Source organism: Sceloporus occidentalis, unplaced genomic scaffold (genome assembly GCF_023333645.1).
Source record: "Sceloporus occidentalis isolate IW3139 unplaced genomic scaffold, rSceOcc1.0.p SCAF_5, whole genome shotgun sequence".
In the NCBI taxonomy this organism is placed as follows: domain Eukaryota; kingdom Metazoa; phylum Chordata; class Lepidosauria; order Squamata; family Phrynosomatidae; genus Sceloporus; species Sceloporus occidentalis.
Genome location: NW_028316985.1, coordinates 187,983,688 through 188,002,252, shown reverse-complemented (window position 1 = coordinate 188,002,252; position 18,565 = coordinate 187,983,688). Strand labels below are relative to the sequence as shown.

The window sequence follows — 18,565 nt, the reverse complement described above, 5'->3', positions numbered from 1 at the left end:
ATAGGCAAGGAAGGAGTCTATTTGCTAGCCTCAGCAGGCAGGCTGTGTGGTTCTTGTTGGTTCTGGTCCCTGCTGCAGCCCTTAACTCCTGTTGCAATATACTGGATCCTGTTGGTGCCTCCCATGGGTCCAATTTCTACTGTGGAAGCAGTTGGACCTTTTTGTCCAATGCAGAACAGCAGCATTCAGTTCAGGGCTGCAGAAGCAGAGCATGTGCATGTGTAATAGATCTGCATTGCACATGCACATCAACACACATTTAATTGCAGCTCATTGACAAGATGGGGTTGCATAACACATGCCAAGCAAAACCATCATGAATGGACAAACATGACCCAAGGAGGAAATTCAGAGAGCAGTTTGAGCCCCTGTTGCAAATACAAGCTGGTTGTGGCTTGTGTGTATGTGTGTGTCCCCCACTGCCTCCAGAGACCCCCACTCAGACTTCACTGCACTTACTTAGACAGCAGTAAAGGGTGGGAGGGTGGGTTGCAGTGGCCTCTTTGTCCTCCTTCCTTGTCCCTATCTTTTCAGGGCCAGGAACTCTTCCGCGCTCCTTCCCTGCCGCCGCCTTCCTCCTCCCTCCCCGTCCCCCCACATTGCACCCCCACAGCGACACCATTTTTCACCCTCTGGTCTAGGTGAAGGTCCCCCTGCGGCTTCCCTTAATGCGCTCTGCCTCGCCTTGATAATTGTTTGCCTTGGCTGCGCTGACAGCCTGCGAATTTGCTGCGATGGCCCATAATCAGTTTGAGATGGAGCAGGGAGGCCACCCACCGCCCTCGGCTCCATTGGCCACTTAGCACTGGGAAGCGGACTTCAGGACTGGGAAGGGGAGGAAGGGAGGCAGGTTGGTCAGACGGAAGCCCCCCCCCTCAATTCCGAGTGTTCATACAATCATAGAATGATAGAGTTGGAAGAGACCCCAGAGGCCATCCATTCCTACCCCATTCTGCCATGCAGAATGCAGAGACCCCATGCAGAGACCCCAGAGCCATTCATTCCAACCCTATTCTGCCATGCAGGAAGACACCATCCAAACCCTCTCTGGGACAGATGACCACCCAGCCTCTGCTTAAAAACAGCCTCCAAAGAACAGCCTCCACCACCCTCCATGGAGGCAGCATCTTCTAATGTCAAACAGCCCTTACTGCCATGAAGTTGAGCTGGAATGTTGAGCTGGAATCTCTTTTCCTGGAGCTTGCATCCATTGCTCCATGTCCTATTCTCTCAAGCAGCAGAAAACAAGCTTGCTCTCTCCTCAATATGACACCCCTTCAAACACCTAAACAGGGCTATCATACCAAATAAAATTGGGGGTTTTGTTCACTGCCATCTGTGTTCTGGTGACTTCTGGTGACACAACTAATTCTTCAATGCGGACGCACAAAAAAACCAAGACCCCCAAACCATCATCTGTGTGAAAACCAAATGTGCATTCTACCCGCTTTCTCACTTTAGTAATGAGCCTCTAATGTGTTAATTGTGTTCAGCGTGTGAAAATCATTCACACCTTTGTGTGCTTTTGCAGGATGCGGACGTTTTAATCATTATTGGGATGGAGGCAAATATGGTCCCTGTGTGATAAACTCCTAAGAATTAGAACCCAGCCCTCCTGAGCCCCAGTCCTATTGCTTAACCCCTAAATAACACTCTGTAAGGACCTAAATACCTTCAAGGCACCAGATCCTATCTGATCTTGGAAGCTAAGCTGGGTCAGCCCTGGTTAGGACTTGAATTGGAGACCACCAGTGAAGACCAGTTCCAAAATAAGGAACTGGCAAAACCACTTTCTGAGAATTCTTGGGCTAAGAAACCCTAGGAGACTCTTGGAGTGACCATTAGTCAACAAGGGTCCAGGACTGTCCCTGATTAGATCAGACAGGACCTGTTGCCTTTGGGCATTTTGGCACCTGGGTTAAATGGGTTAAAGACAGCTCTCACCTAGTTTTGAATAGCTGAAGAGCTGTCCTGCAGAATGTATACTTGCAAGTAATTGAGAGGAAGGAGCCCTAAATGTGAAGGAGCCATTGTAACAAGAGTGGATGATGGGGTGGAAAGTGAAGGGACCCAAATCAAGAGGAGGAATGAATCTAGAATCAGAATGATAGAGTTGGAAGAGACCACAAAGTCCATCCAGTCCAACCCCATTCTGCCATGCAGGAATGCATGGAGAAAAGACTGACTGCCAGCCAAAATCCTCCTCTCTCTGGTCCCTGGGAGGAGAGCCAGATGTGTGTTTGGAAAGACACATGTGGGACATGCGTGTAGACAGTTTGCTGTTGTTCCTGAGACCTTTCCTTGTTCTGCCTTCTCTCTCTGCAGGTGGGCCTTAATGTTCTGATCCAGAAAGCAAACCAGTTTACCCCAGCCACCCGGCTTCTGATCCAGAGATTTGTGCCATTTCCTGCAGTAGGTAGGCGGATTTTCTTGATGCACTCCACCAGCCAACATCATATATTTGCAATATGATCCCTTGTGCCTCTTCCTTTTCCAAAACCAGCTTGCCGTGTCTCACTCCACATATGGTAAAAGCCTTTGTTGTGTGGTTTTGTGCATTGTTCTGCTTGCATTGGAAGTTAATACAGTGGTCTTGTGGTTACTGCAATCCCTGGTGTCCTCTTTCTTGGGGACTGGAATGTATATCGAGCATTTCCAACCTGTGGGTCATTGTTTTGTTTTCCATATTTGTTGGCAGATTTTAGTTAGAACTGGAGTAGAGTCTGTCTCTATAGCTTGAAGCAGCTATATTGGTATACTATCAGGTGATTTATTTCTCCCAAGTGCTTTGACTGCTTTTTCTACTTAGCTTTCTAAAATTGTGGATTCATCTTCAGATGGTTCTCTCTTGGAGGATCTGTCACCATTTCATCTCATTCCTGAGTGCATTGCTTCTGTCTTCATTTTATATTTTCTTGATCCTGTGGATGTAACTTTCCCTACAGAACTGGTTGGATATTATTTTCTGAACTGCAATGCCCACATTCATTTGAAGGTTGTACAAGTAGAGTTGCATATTTAATGCTTGGATGTGCGTGCATGTTGTACATGGTATGCATTGCATGTAGATCTGCCTTGTATATTGAGAAGGCAGAGTGTAATTTTATACTTGCAGAGTAAGCGGCAGGATTTGCAACTTGGTCCCTTTACTGAATTGTACTGTTGCAGAACCAATGCACATTTGAATCTGGATCTGCAGTGTGCATGTGCAGTGCACAATGTGCATCTATGTGCTGTGGCACTACAGGTGCAACTCCCATTTCTGTAACTTTGAACTGCATCGTCCGTTCTACATCAAACAGCTGCTTCTGTAGAGGAACTTAAAGCATGTGGGAGACATCCAACAGGATCCTATGGCCTTATTGACTTGATTTAGGTGCGCAATGTTGGGTTGTGAGGCACCGGTATTGCACAGATCCACAGCTAGAGACACGTAGTGCAACCCTGACGTAGGGCCTCAGCCGCTGCCCTCCTTCATGTTGCAGAGTTTCTAGATTGGGATCAAGGCCTTCCAGCTTTTCACTGGAAGGTGGGCAGCATCTATCACCAAATGTTTTAGAGACTCTCAGGGGTCTCAGCCAGTAGTGCCAGGGGAGGGTACTAAGCAGGGAATCTCTTATCAGGTTGTTCTATTATTATGCCAAAGTGTTAAGAGAAGGAGGTTAAGCTGGTGTCAGGATTGATTGAGGGCCTGTAATTAATTTGCTCAGCTCTTAATTAATTCTCTGCCTCTGTTATTTGTGTGCTGACATGCCTGGTTGTGCTGCCAGGATGCATGCCATCCTCCTGCTAATTGCTGCTTTATTCTCTCTTTTTTTTTTGGGGGGGGGGGGGTGGCTGGCATCTCCAGCATCAGATGTCTCTGGGTGAGATGCCAAATTTAAAGATAGGCTTGGTAGACCCTTGTGCAAAGCCCATTGGCCGGAGTGGGCTCAGAAGAACCAGGCAGAGGGGGGATTCTGGGGCACCTTTGCTCTTTAAATGCTCTTTTAATGCCTCAAAAGCTGCCCCAGAGAAGAAGGGGGCAGTTTTGTTCTCTGGTGCCCCAGAGAGAAGGACCAGGTCTAATGGTCTGAAGTTACAGGAGGACAGATTTCAACTAAACATTAGAAGGAACATCTCAGCAAGAAGAATGGTTCAGCAATGAAATTGCTTACCCACCTCTCACCATGGATCAAGGTGGAAAACAACAACAAGTAAACAATGCACAACATCAATTAAAACACATGAGTTAAAACATGCAACAGTTTTAAATGACAAATAAGACACACACAATCTAAAACAATCTGCATTTAAAATTTGTTATTTGAACTGAAGAATCATCTGGATAAGCCTGCCACAAGAGACTGGACTTCAATGCCATTTTGAATTCAGCTGTCCAATCTCTTCTGGCAGGTCGTTCCACAATTTGGGGGCGGCTGAAGAAAAAGTCCTCTGGCCAACAGTGGCCAACCTAGTCCTGGCTGACCAGAGTAAGTGTCCGCTAGAGGGCCTGAGCATACAGGATTGTACGGGAGGAGGAGACCCATTAGGTAACCTGGACCCAAACCATGTAAAGGTAATAACCAACACTTTGTACCTTGCCTGTAAACTTTTGCTCTTCTGGCTGTGCCAGAAAAATCAGCAGCAGCAGAAGATGTTATAAACCATCCTGGGCATAAAATGCTGTCTGAAAACACTGATATTCTGGACTGTGTCAACAACTATCAGGTCAGAATGCACAGGGAAGCCACTGAAATCCACAAACACTTAGACAACTTCAGTAGGAAAGAAGAAAGCTTTAAAGTTAGCAAGGTCTGGCTACCAGTCTTGGAAAATACTAAAATGAAGACCCAGTAAAATGCAAATGAAAACAACCCAGAGTCAGGGGGATTCCCAGCGGACAAGGGATCTCTAATTAAACAGACCCAAATCCTCTTTGCATCCCCTCCCACCCTATAGACCTTGCCATTCAGCAACAGAACATGACACAGATTAAGATGGAAATCACTCCTCCCAACCCAGGGTCGCATTGTGTGTGTGTGTGTGTGTGTGTGTGTGTATATATATAAAATACACATACACGTACATACCCCATTCTCTTCCATGTCAGCATTCTCTGAAGATGCCAGCCACAGATGCTGGCAAAACATCAGGAATAAATTCTTCTAGAACATGGCCACATAGCCTGAAAAACCCACAAAAAACTACGACCATCAATTCTCTGTTTAAAGACCTCCAAAGAAGGAAGGTTGGCAGCCTCTTCCACTATTAAACAGCCCTTACAATACAGAAGGTTCTCCGTGATGTTTAGGTGGGATCTCTTTTCCTCTAATCAAATCCTTTGCCTCCAGTCCAACGCTGGAGCAGGTTGTATCTTAGTAGGAGTTGCTCAAGGAGCCACAAGCCAGGAAGAGCTGGGCATTTTCCTTGGCAGCCTATTGCCCCATTTTGCATGGATGGTGGGCTTTGTTGAGGGACCTGACCCTACTGATGTGCTTTCTTCTCTTTTTCCCCACAGCCAGTGCCAATATTTGCAACGTGGTCCTGATGAGACACATGGAGCTGGAGGAAGGGATCGACGTCCTGGATGGAGACGGAAACATCGTCGGATCTTCCAAGATCGCTGCCAAACATGTATGTCCTCTGGGTGCTGCCTAATCAGAAGCTCCCATGTTGAGTCTTTATGGCAGGGGTGGGCAGCTGCGCCAGGGGCCATTTTTAACACCCCAAAATCCCTGAGGAGAAGTGTGATGGCAGGCAGTTTTGGGAGGACCAGAAACTGAGAGGAGGATTGGAAGGAAGAGTAGTGGGGAGCTGAGGCTTATAGTTCACACACACACACACACACACACACACACACACACACACACACACACACACACAGAGTCTGCCCTTCTCCCCATGTATGGGAAAAAGAGCTTATGTTCAAGCCCCATAGAAAATAATGGGGTGCATGCTTGTTGTGGTGCCCGGGGTGCCTGGCACGGGTATGCCCCCCATTACTTATGCCAGGGCTTGCCTTCCACGTAAGGTCAAAGCTGCAGAGCCTATGGGGAGGATCCATGGGGGCTCCTGGAACCAAAGCCCAACAGATTCCAAGGGCCCACAACAACAACAACAATCCAGTTGTATATAGTGAGACTTGAGCATCCATAGAATCATAGAATCATAGAGTTGGAAGAGACCACAAGGGCTATCCAGTCCAACCCCATTCTGCCATGCAGGAAATCACAATCAAAGCATCACCGACAGATGGCCATCCAGCCTCCGTTTGAAGACCTCTAAGGAAGAATACTCCACTACACTTCGAGGGAGTTTGTTCCACTGTCAGACAGCCCTTACTGTCAGGAAGTTCCTCCTAATGTTGAGGTGGAATCTCTTTTCCTGTAGCTTGCATCCATTGCTCTGTGTCCTATTCTCTGGAGCAGCAGAAAACAAGCTAGCTCCCTCCTCAATATGACATCCCTTCAAATATTTAAACAAGGCTATTATATCACCTCTTAACCTTAGCTTTTGGTATCCAAGGGGGGTCCTGGAACCAAACCCCAGCAGATACCAGGGGCCTGCTGTATAACCTTGGGGAAAAATGATTTAGGAGGGTTTGGTGGATATCCGGGGGGGGGGGAGGGGGGCTTCAGGGGCAGGAAAAGAAGACTGGGGTCTGCATGGGTTCCACCGGCCACCCTCTCCCCACCCCTGTTTTATGGAGGTCTTTGTACATGAGGCTGTTTTTATGCAAAGAGGCTGTTGCCATGTTTTATCCAACACTGAGACACAGCCTTGGCTGCTATCCCTACAAAGAAGTAAATGAGGACCCCTTTGAGACAGAGACAGGCAGAGAACCCCCTTTGAGAGTCCTGTGCAACGACAGCGGTGGCTGGAGCTCCCTCTGGTGGCATGCGCAGCCACAGCCGCAGGGTTTGAGAAAGCCAGGAGCGCATGGAAATGCAGGCTCTGGGCAGGGAAGAAAGCTGTCTGGAAGGGGATCAGCCCTCTGAAATGTGGTGCTGGAAGGAGGTCCTACTGTCAAAAAGACAAGTAAATGGGTCTTAGAGGAAACCGAGCCTGAACTTTTGCTAGAAGTGAAGATGGCTCAAGGAAGGCTATCATACTTTGGACATACCTCTGGAGAAGTATGATAATGATAGGAAAAGTGGATGGGAGTAGGAAAGGGGTTGGATTGATCCCATCAAGGAATTTGCAAGACCTGAGCAGGGGTTTTTTTGGGAGGTCTCCAGTTTGTAGGGTCCCTATAGGTCAAAACTGATTTGGCAGCAAGCAACAAAAACAAATCTGAAAGCAGTTGGAAAAGAAGAATCTTGCATCAGAGGATCTTAATTTCCAAATTACATTCCTTGCAGTTTTTATTTTAACTTTCAGTGGTTTGAACGGAGCAGTAATAAATATTTTTACATCTCTTAGGAAGGTGAGGATTTGATGGTGTCGATCTCTTCCCATGTGCATGTTCACCCCCCATCCCTGAAAAGCAGTAGGAAAAGAGGAGGACCACATTTTAATTGGATGAATCATAGAATCATACAATCATAGAGTTGGAAGAGACCGCAAGGGCCCTGATCCAGTCCAACCCATTCTGCCATGCAGGAAATCTAAATCAAAGCATCCCCAACAGATGGCCATCCAAGGAAGGAGACTCCACTACATTCTGAGAGAGTTTGTTCCACTGTCAAACAGCCCTGACTCTCAGGAAGTTCCTCTGAATGTTGAGCTGGAATCTCTTTTCCTGTAGCTTGCATCCATTGTTCCGGGTCTTGTTCTCTGGAGCAGCAGAAAACAAGCTTGCTCCCTCCTCAATATGACATCCTTTCAAATATTGAAACAGGGCTCTCATATCACCTCTTAACCTTCTCTTCTCCAGGCTAAACATCCCCAGCTCCCTAAGTCCTTCCTCATAGGACTTCATGGTTTCCAGACCCTTCACCATTTTAGTTGCTCTCCTTTGGACACATGGCTCCAGTTTCTCAATGTCCTTTTTGAATTGTGGTGTGCAGAACTGGACACAATATTGTTCCAGGTGATGCCTGACCAAAGCAGAATAGAGCGGCACTATGACTTCCCTTGATCTAGACACTATACTTTTATCGATGCAGCCTAAAATCGCATTGGCCTTGTTAGCTGCCGCATCGCACTCTTGACTCATGTTCAACTTGTGGTCTACTTGGACTCCAAGATCCCTTTCACACGTAGTTTCATTCAGCCAGGTGTCCCTCATTATCCTATATCTATGCATTTCATTTTTCTGCCCTAAGTGCAGTACCTTACATTTCTCTGTGTTGAATTTCATTTTATTAGCTTTGGCCCAGTTTTCTAGTCTGTTCAGGTCATTTTGAATCTTGATCCTGTCCTCTGGGGTATTAGCTATTCCTCCTAATTTGGTGTCATCTGCAAATTTGATAAGTATGATCCCAGTTCTGTCATCCAAGTCATTGATAAAGATGTTGAATAGCACTGGGCCCAGGACAGAGCCCTGTGGGACCCCACTGGTCACTTCTCTCCAGGATGAAAAGGAGCCATTGTTGAGCACCCTTTGGGTTCGGCCAGTCAACCAATTACAAATCCATGTAACAGAAGCCTTTGGTGGGAAAACTCTTTAGATCATCCACAGGTTTGAAGTGACTGTTCCCTTCTGTTGGTGTTTTTCTCAGGCGCTCTTAGAGACGGCCCTGACCCGAGTAATCCTGCCGATGCCTATACTGGTTCTACCTCCCATCATCATGTCTCTGCTAGAAAAGTAAGTATGTGATGCTTGTTTGGAAAGGATAAAGTTGCTATTTGGAGAGTGGGAGGAAACTCCCCTATTACATTAGGTTGTGAATGGCAGGAATGGCATCTGTTTTGGGGCTGAGAGAAGGCAGTGCCCAGCCCTCTCTTGCAAAGGAGATGCACAATGCCAGAGGCATCACCACTCAGAAGGACGATAATATTTCTGGAGGTTCCATCAAAGGCCTGCTTGTCTTGTGGAAGTGGACTCCTAGGTCTTCATGTGCTTGCTGGAGACTTTTTAAATGTATATTTTACTGCTATTTCTTTGATAGCACTCAGCCATCCTCCCAAGCGTTATCCAAAGCAGTGCAAGGAACAGGCATGAATGCTGTGGTGCATGGGCCACTGGTGCCAGTGGGGTCTTAATGGGTACTCTTTCACCTTTTGTTAGCCAGGATCCTTGTTCACCCATGCCACAATGAAGACAGAAACAAAGGGAGGTATGCACAGGGAACATGCCTCCTGCCTACAAAACCACATTTTCTGCACAGAGAAGACCATTCCTGCAGAGAAAATGCAAGAAAAACATTGTCTTGGAAAAGTCCCAAACCCTGAAGTTTCTCATTTGTGCAAGGTTTTTCTTATCAGGACACCTCAGGGACCCCAGCTACCTTTTCCTCTGTCTCTGGAATATTTGCAAAGACTCTTTCAATCTGTAGTCCCTCGATGGATGGCTCATTCCGGCCGAAGGGCGGCTTGTTGGGCAGCGGTCTCATCAGTGGAGGGGAATGGCATGGGGGCTGTTTCTTTCCCGCACAGGACTCCTTCCTGGTGTCCCTCTCCCTCCAGCCCTGAAAGAGTCCCCCTTGACTTGGGTTGGAGGCATCGGTGGCAGGCCTGTGTAATATAAACACGCCACCTCCACGCCCCACCCCAAATCTGTCACTGGAGGAGTCTTTCAGTTTGCTCCTGTCATATTTAGCTTAGCATCTCACACCTTCTCAGAGGCAAATGGCGCTCTGGAGCACGGCACCCGATAACTCTTTTCGGAGTTCCGAGAGCAAGTTCCATATGGAAGGCATTGCAGAACCCTCCCAAAAGTGCCGATGGCAGCTGCCACATTATGCAAAACCTGAACCACTAATCAACAATGTGCTGAAAGTTGAATGAAGGTGTATTTACAAGATCTGTGACACGCTGTGTCTGCAGAGCAGATGTACTGTCTACACAACTTTTTATTTGCATGTCATTTGGGAGGAAGAGGGGAGGCTGAGGCCTTCTCTTCTTTCTGGTGCAGTCGCTGCACAACGGCATCTCTTAATAAAACGGTCTTGCCAGGCCTGGTTCCAGAATCTCCCACCCAGCAGGGGCTGTTTGCAATCTCTCTCTCTGTAAAGTGTGCCAAAAGAAAGGTGTTATGGTGGGACAGGTGTGCTCAGAGCATAAATCTGCCACCTGGCTGCTTTTGAAAGGAAGAGGAAGGAGGGCTCCATTCCTTAGCAGCACATGGGGCACTGGGACAAGTGGAGCAAGGCTGCTGAAATGAGGAAGGTTTGGAGGTAGAATTGCTCTCCTCCTCCCCTTCTGCAAAAGCCTGGGAGCAGGGGAAGGGGCAGGAGGGGTACGTTGGAGGCTATGAGGATATTTGCACTTTAAAAATGCCATTTTCGTGCTGCCCTTCCTTCCTTCCTTCCTTCCTTCCTTCCTTCCTTCCTTCCTTCCTTCCTCCCTCCCTCCCTCTTCTGGTTCTGATCAATTAATTCATCGTTATAGTCTGTTGTAGCAAAATCTGCAACGGTGGATAGCACCTAGCAAATTTATTTGCGGCATAAGTTCTCGTGGATGCAGCCTTCTGCGTCGGAAGCGTGGCGCATTATCCTCCGTTGACAGGTAGGCAGTGGCATGGTTTGGGATGGAGAATGGCCTGGAAGCAGTGAGGCCAGAGGGAACTGAAACACAAGCGCTCCACACCTGGCAATTATCTCAGCAGCGGTAATGAGCAAAGCAGGAGTTGCGTAATGTCACGGAGCCGATCGACAAATACAGTGCGGTTGGAAAAACAACCCTTAATCCCTATTCAGGCCCCAGGAGATAGGGTTGAACGTCTCCTTGAATTCTTGTCCACCTGTGTTGAGACGAAATCTGCCGTTGAACCCTTTTGTCAAAAAGTGACTTCCTTAGGATCATTGCCAGAATGTCCTGAAAGGCAGATGTGTGTTCCCAATGGGATTTTAAAAAATATTATTATTATTATTGTGAGGTCGGAGGCTTTCATGGCCGGCATCCATAGTTTTACAGGCTATGTGTCCATGTTCTAGAAGATTTTATTCCTGATGTTTTGCCAGTATCTGTGGCTGGCATGTTCAGAGAATGCTGGCATGGAAGAGAGTTGGGTATTATATTATTATTATTATTATTATTATTGCCATTTCTGTCATCAACCCTTTTCTCTCTTGGCTACAAATTTGTTTCCCTTATGGGTAGTATGCAGTCCGTGAAATGGTGGCAGAAGATGACATGTGTTTCATCGAAAGATGGATGAGGGTGAACCCCTGAATTTGTGGCTGACGTATTCCTAGGTCCTGAAGTGGGGTGGGCAAAGGAGGCATGGGCAGGGATTGGCCGTTTGGGTCTGCCATGGGGACTGGTTCTCTGTATCTGTTGGCAAGGCCTTTCCTTGCTGGAGAAGGGCCACCTTAGCTTGGATAGTAGCCTCTCGGTCACTCCACAGCTGCTTCTGCTGCCCAAAGAGGCCTGCGAGACAGAGTCCAGTCCTTGCCCAGAATGGGCTGCCCAGTGCGTCTCTCAGAAGTGGCTGCATGGTAGGACTTGGCTTCAGTAGTGGATTTTATGCTGCGTTCTGGGTAAAAGCTGGAAGCATGTACCTTTGTATAGCAATCAGTAGGTTCCTGATACTCTCTGCATCCCACTCCTGGAATGGTGCATGTCTCTATACTTTCCAGTTGAGGATAACACTTTCATGAAGGCCGCACCAGCTACGAAAGCTTATACCATAATATAAGAGTTCATATTAGTTTTTATATCTTGTAACTGCATTCAGAGATTTGTATGACACCCAATGCTTCCAGTAGCAAGGGCAGGATTTTAATTACTGTATGTAAGTGTGTCCAAGTCAGCCTCATGTATAAGTCGAGGGAAGGTCTCGGCAAATCCTGGGTTTTGCTATGACCTGTGCATAAGTTGAGGATAAAACTTAGGGGGCTATAAGAAAGGGTAGAAAGGGGGAAAGACCACTTCCGTCCCTCCTTCTCCTTCTCTGGACCTCTCCCAACTGATTCTCAGATGCTGGATGGGAGGTTTTAATATCAGATTGAGAAAGAAAGCAAATGGATTTAAATGGAGAATTGTTTCCATAGGAAGAAAGATCTTGCAAAACAGACTGGAGAGATGGTTTTAAATGGGGAGTTTTTTCCATAGGAAGGAAGGTCTTGCAAAAAGGACCAGAGAGAGAAGCAAGTGAATTGAAATGGAGACTTCTTTCCATAGGAAGCCAGGGCTTGCAAAACAGACTGGAAAGGAAAGGAATTGGTGTTCAGTGGAGATTGGGGCATTGGGCTTGCTTGTTCTAGGACCTTTCTAAGCACTACTGGTGTATTGACCTGTATATAAGTCTACCCAGAATTTTAGGATCAATTTTGGGGCATACATTTCTCGACTTATAGTTGAGTATATACGGGACATTTCTTTACCCGTTGTTGTTGTTGTTGTTGTTGTTGTTGTGTGCTTTCAAGTCATTTCCACCTTATGGCAACCCTAAGGTGAACTGATCACAGGGTTTTCTGGCTGAGCAGGGAATTGAACCTTGATTTCCAGGGTTCCAGTCCAATGCTCAAACCACTACACCGTACTGACTCTCTCTTTATCTGTAGTTGGACAAATTGTAGAGATCTATATATTTCTGTGTAGTGATTCTCATTAAAAAGCATCAGTGAGAAAGCAAGAAACCTTTAGATTAGATGATGAAGAAGCCAGATGAATCAATGGTTATGAAATAATCAGGTTTGTTTCTGCTGGAATCATGGAACCCTAGAAGGTTGGAGTTGGAAGGGGCCACAGGGGCTTTCTAACCCAAATCCCTTCTGCCATGCAGCAATCCACAAGTAAAGTACTCCTGAAAGATGTCCATTCAACTTCTTATTAAAGATCTCCAAAGAAGGCAAGTATGCCATGCTCTGAGGAAGTCTGTTTTACTGCTGCAATAGAGAAGTTCTTCCTAATGTTTAGTTGAAATCTCTGACTTGTAATTCACTGATCCGTGTCCTAGTCTCCAGAGCAGCAGATAACAATCTGGCTCCATCTTCTACATGACCTCCCTTTGGATATTTCAAGATGACTCTGTTGCATCACCTTTCAGCCTTCTTTCCTCCAAGCTAAACACACAGAGTACTCTGAGTTGTTCCTCCGAGTGTTTGGGGGTTTCCAGACCTTTTGCAATGCTGGTTGACCTCCTCTGGAGGAAGCAAGGCCAATGAAATGAGCCCATTGGCGGACGCCACCATGAAGGTTGCCATTGGTGCAGGAGAATCTTAAACAGGAGAAGGTTCCCAGAGGGAAGGCAGAGCGTTAGATCCATGTCCAAATGGCTATGGGTCAGTTGTCTCCCTTTAATAATTTACCAACTTTTGCTCAAGGAAGCCAAGAGCGGAGGAAGACAAAAACAGCAACGGAGGACAAGATGTTGTGTGGTTGATGCTGCCTTCTTTTCACATTATTTTTTCTCGGTAGCAGATTCCGTAAAAGCTGTGGACAGATGGTTAGTGGGTCTGCACAGCATGTCGCCAGAGGCTCCAGCTGTGACTCCATCTGCACAGGCTGCTACCAGTCCCCAGTCGGTCAGGCCCAATTCGGAGGGACGGTATTGGCCTCAGAGGCCCCAAATGGTCTGGAAGAGGGATGCTGTTGAACCACCCCAATGCCCTTATCCTTCTCTCCATGTTCCCCCTCCAGCGGGTGGTTGGTCATTGCTGGAGACAGCACCTTCGATGGCATGACGCTGGGACTCTGGAGCTGGAAGGGTCCCCCAGAGGCAATTGAGTCCAGCCCTCCAGCTAAACAGGGAGCTGTCCAGCTTCTTTTTGAAGACATCCAATAGCAATAGCAAGTACATTTCTATACTGCTTCTCAGTGCACTTAAGCACTCCCTAAGCAGTTGATAGAGTATTAGCTAATTGCCCCCAACAAGTTGGGGACTCATTTTAGTGACCTACAGAAGGATGCAAGCCTGAGTTGAGCTTCAGCCCCTTGGCTGGTATTGAACTCACAACCTTGTGGTTTGTGAGTGACGGGCTGCTCAGAGGAGGAGACCCCACCATCTCTCTAGACAATTGGTTCCTTTGCCAAACCGCTCCGGCTCTCAAGACGTTCCCTCCAGTGTTTAGTCAAGCTTCAACGTGCCCAACTCCCTCAGCCTTTCCTCATATGTTTTGCTCTCTATCCCTCTTTTCATCCTTGTTACCCTTCTCTGAACCTGCTCCGACCTGTCGCTGTCCTTAAAATGGGGCATTCACAACTGACCGCAAGACTCTAAATGAGGTCTGATCAGTACAGAATAAAGTGGGACTATTAACAAACAAGCTTCATTTATATACCGCTTCATACCGCCTAAGCAGGGTCGAAGCGGTTTCCAAAGTGTAAGCTAATTGCCCCCAACAATCTCATTTTAGCGACCTGCTCAGAAGGATGCAAGCCTTAGTCAAGCTTGAGGCCTTTGGCTGGTCTTGAACTCACAACCTTGTGGTTTTGAGTGAGTGGCTACAGTACAGGGATTGAACCACTGCGCCACCAGGGCTCCTATTACATCCCTCAACTTGAAAACTATGCTTCTATTAATACAGGCTAAAATAGCATTTGCCTCCCTTGCTTCAGCATCACACTGATGACTCATAGAATCATAGGATGATAGAGTTGGAAGAGACACCCAAAAGGGCCATCCCGTCCAACCCCTTCTTCTGCCATGCAGGAAATCACACTCAAAGCATCCCCATTGACAGATGGCCATCCAGCCTCTATTTAAAGACCTCCAGGGAAGGAGACTCCAACAAAATCTCCGAGGAAGGAGTATGTTCCACTGTCCAACAGCCCTTACTCTCAGGGAGTTTCTCCTAATGTTGAGTTGGAATCTCTTTTCCTGGAGCTTGTATCCATTGTTCTGTTTTCTAGTCTCTGGAGCAGCAGAAAACAAGCTTGCTCCCTCCTCAGTATGACAGCCCTTCAAATATTTAAACAGGACTATCATATCACCATAATATCATGTGACTCATGTGCAATTGATAATCAACAATAATCCCAAACTCCTGTTAGCACTGCTGAGCTATTTGCCCTATGAGCAGTGGCTTAGGGAGTTAGGTAAGAGAAAGTTAAGGGGTGACATGATAGCCATGTTTATGTATCTGAAGGGATGCCATATTGAAGATGGAGCAAGCTTGTTTTCTGCTGCTCCAGAGAATAGGACCCAATGGAGCAATGGGTTCAAAGTACAGGAAAAGAGATTCCACCTAAATTTTAGGAGGAACTTCTTGACCATAAGAGCTGTTTGACACTGGAAGGTGTTTCCTTGAAGTGTTTTGGAGTCTCCTTCTTTGGAGGTCTTTAAGCAGAGGCTGGATGGCCATCTGTCCCAGGGAGGGCTTGAATGGTGAGTTCCTGCATGGCTGAAGGGAGTTGGACTGGATGGCCCTTGGGTTCCCTTCCAAGTCTGTGATTCTACGATTTTGTCATCCATGTGCATGGTGCATTATGCCCCTGAGATGCTGCCAGATCTGGGTGGAGTTTGTTCTTGTTGATGTTGTTCTGTGGCCGACATTCAGTCTGTTTGCCTTTCCTTCATCTTAAAAGGAGAACGCAAAGAATGTGTGTTCCGAAAGGGATGCGTTTGAAGCCCCGAATGCCAGGGACTACAAGGGAAGGGAGGCCCAGGGTGGAGAGAGGTGTCTCTGTGGGACAAGGCCTTGCTTTGCTCCCTGGTTCTTTCTTTTCTGGCTCCCTGCAATTTGGAGAGCCAAGCTCTAAAGATGGGGAGTGGGCGGCCGGGCGGCTAATTGTGAGTCATTTAGACTGAACTTTGCAAATGGTAGGATCCCAGTCCCAATTAAGACATTACACTTCATGTGTTAATTAAGGCTTTTTCTTTAAATCAGGCCATAACTCCTCTTAATTAGGAGGCCATAGCCATTGTGATCTGAACTGGCCTGAGTTTCAAAACACCCGTGGCGGAAGTCGCACCTGGGAGCCGCACCAGCGAACACTCTAAATTGGTTGCGTTCCCTCGCAGTGATGATCTATCGGGAGCCCAGCGGGCCGTAATTAAAAGGGTGCTGCTGCCAAAGGGGAGCGGCAGAAGGTGGCGGCGGTGGGTTCGGAACAGGATGCGTTGGGGGCAAGTGCTCCCAGCCCCGACTCTGGTGAGTCAATGTGTTTCGGTCCCAAAAGGCCTGTTCTTCTGCTGGTGATCCTTGGATGGATGCTGGGTTTGAGCTTAGAAAGCTCTTCTTCTTCTGGTTTCTTAATGTTTGCCATTGAGTCGGCTTCAAGTTATGGCAACCCTCTGAATGAGAGACCCCAAAGTGGGCACCCTCTGCCCCTTTCGGGTCTTGCAGAGATCCTGGCATCCTTGATGGAGTCTATATCTTGTTTGATGACTTTGTAATGTAAAAGTTATGGCGCTATATAAATAAACTTTAATCATCATCATCATCATCCATCGTAGTCTTCTGCTTTTCCTACTGACTACAATTTTCATGATCATGAAAGGCTATGGATTGCCTTTAAAAACATGATGGGAGTGCCAACACATCTAATAGTCCTGATGAGGAATCTGAACTCAAGACAAGAGGCCACTGTCAGAACAGAATATGGAGAAACAGAATGGTTCCCAATTGGGAAAGGGGTCAGGCAAGGCTTATCTTGGCTTATTCTCATCACCCTACCTGTTCAACCTATATGCAGAACGTATTATATGAAAAGCAGGCCTGGACACAGAAGGAGGAGGAGTAGAAATAGTAAGAAGGAATATCAGCAGCATAAGATATGCAGATGACACCATACTACTAGTGGAAAACTTCACTGACCTGGAACAACTGTTAAGGAAGATCAAGGAAGAAAGGGCAAAGGCAGGACTACTGTTGAACATAAAGAAAACAAACATTATGGCCACGCAGAATCTGTACAAATTCAACCAAGGTGATGTAGAAATAGCAAATGAGTTCTCATGCTTGGGATCAAACAATGAGCAGAATGGGAACTGCAGAACTAGGAAAGATCCTAAAATGCAAAGACATACAACTGAGCAGGAAAGTTAGAATTGCCTGAGACAGTGTCTTCCCCATCATCATGTGAAAATGTGAGAGCTGGACAGTTAAGATGTCCTTTAATGGTTTCTTTTTCCTTTTAGGATGATTAATATCTGTGATTATGGGTAATGTCTTCTACCAAAGCAAGTGGGGTGGGTCTGTTTGGGGGGAATGAAGGGGGTCAGCCCCGCTGCTGTGCCTCTTGCTTTGACTCAGCAACAGTTAACAAGATCTCTCTATCACACACACCCCAACACACCCCAACACGCACCCTCGCCAAAAGCAGGAACGGCATTATGCCCCTTCTGGTTTTGGTTTCAGTGGCCTTTTAGAGCTCTTTTGTGGGAGAGAGTGGGAGGTAAAACTGCTGGGTTTTGTAGTGTTTCTGACCCCACTTTCCTTTGGATCAAAATTAAGAGGCTGGCATCCTGACCACTTATTTTGTTGCTGTTTTGTTGTTGTTGTCGTTGTTCTTGTGTGCCTCCGCTGTCTCTCTCTGCCCAAACATTATGATGTTGTAAACCAGACTTAGGGAATCGTACTTACTCCAGTTCATGTTTTGCAGTTGTTGCACAATCACACAATGATCAAAAGTGCCCCCTGAATCCTATAGGATCCCAAGAGGACCCTGTGGGGCTCTGCAGCATCTGTCTCCTCACGCCCCACAATCACTGATCGCTGGCTCTCTGGTGCCTTGGAGATGGCTGTTTGGCAGCTGGATGGGAGGTTAAGGCTTCGACAGTCAGATTTTGGAGCATGGCATCCAGGGACGTTGCGGCTACATCTTCTGGTGCAGGCTCTCAGCTGTAATTTTGCAGAATGGGGGCTTTTAGTGGTGTTTATGGCCACAGAAAAGGGGTCTGGGGGTTGAGTGACTAAACATCCCTTCCGCTTCCTCCTCTGTCTTGCAGGACGTCTCTCCTGCAATCCCGGCCTCGGATGATCCTGCCTGTCCAGAGCCTCGTGTGCCTTGCTGCCTTTGGTCTGGCCCTCCCTTTGGCCATCAGCCTCTTCCCACAAATGTCTGAGGTGAGTGGCCCAAATGGTCCTTCTTGCTCGCTCACGCTCTCTCTTCTCCTTCCCTCCCACTTGACCTGTTTCATAGAATCATAGAGTTGGAAGAGACCCCAAGAAGGGCCCTGATCCGGTCCAATCTCTTTCTGCCATGCAGGAACTCACAATCAGAACATCCCCATTGACAGATGGCCACCCAGCCTCTGCTTAAAGACCTCCAAAGAAGGACTCTCCACTTGTCTCTGAGTGGTTTCATTGGCAATAGATCAACATTCGCGGCACAGGATGAGGGATCTTCAGTGGCCCAAACTGCCTGTGGATGCATCTCTCAGGGGTGCTTTGCGTATTCCTGTATGTCAGTGGGTTGAACTGGACGGCCCTTGCGGTCTCTTCCAACTGATTTTCTGCTGGTGCTTTTAGTTTTTCCATTCATGCTATATTTTCTGCTGTGCTGGTGGTTCTTCCTCCATGTTATCCTGCGTGGGACTGGCCATCTTCTGGTTTTGCCATATTTTTTACCATGTTCGGTGCCTAGGGAA

At 47.1% G+C, this 18,565-nt stretch overlaps 1 protein-coding gene across 5 annotated transcripts in view; it reads left to right on the top strand.

Annotated features, from left to right (window-relative positions):
- The window catches only part of LOC149313327 (sideroflexin-5), a 112,742-nt gene that overhangs the window by 63,185 nt on the left and 30,992 nt on the right, over window positions 1-18,565 (top strand). For 4 of the 5 annotated variants that reach the window (XR_016281376.1, XM_089526463.1, XM_089526461.1 and 1 more), the window contains 4 exons: window positions 2,326-2,416; window positions 5,501-5,616; window positions 8,646-8,731; window positions 17,924-18,041. Coding sequence is in view for 4 of the 5 variants with exons in the window: in XM_089526463.1 (XP_089382589.1) it covers window positions 2,326-2,416; window positions 5,501-5,616; window positions 8,646-8,731; window positions 17,924-18,041 (411 nt within the window). In the remaining variant the exon portion in view is untranslated. Of the gene's footprint in view, window positions 1-2,325; window positions 2,417-5,500; window positions 5,617-8,645; window positions 8,732-17,923; window positions 18,042-18,183; window positions 18,261-18,565 lie in introns of those variants that run through there. The other variant, XM_089526460.1, reaches the window with a different exon arrangement.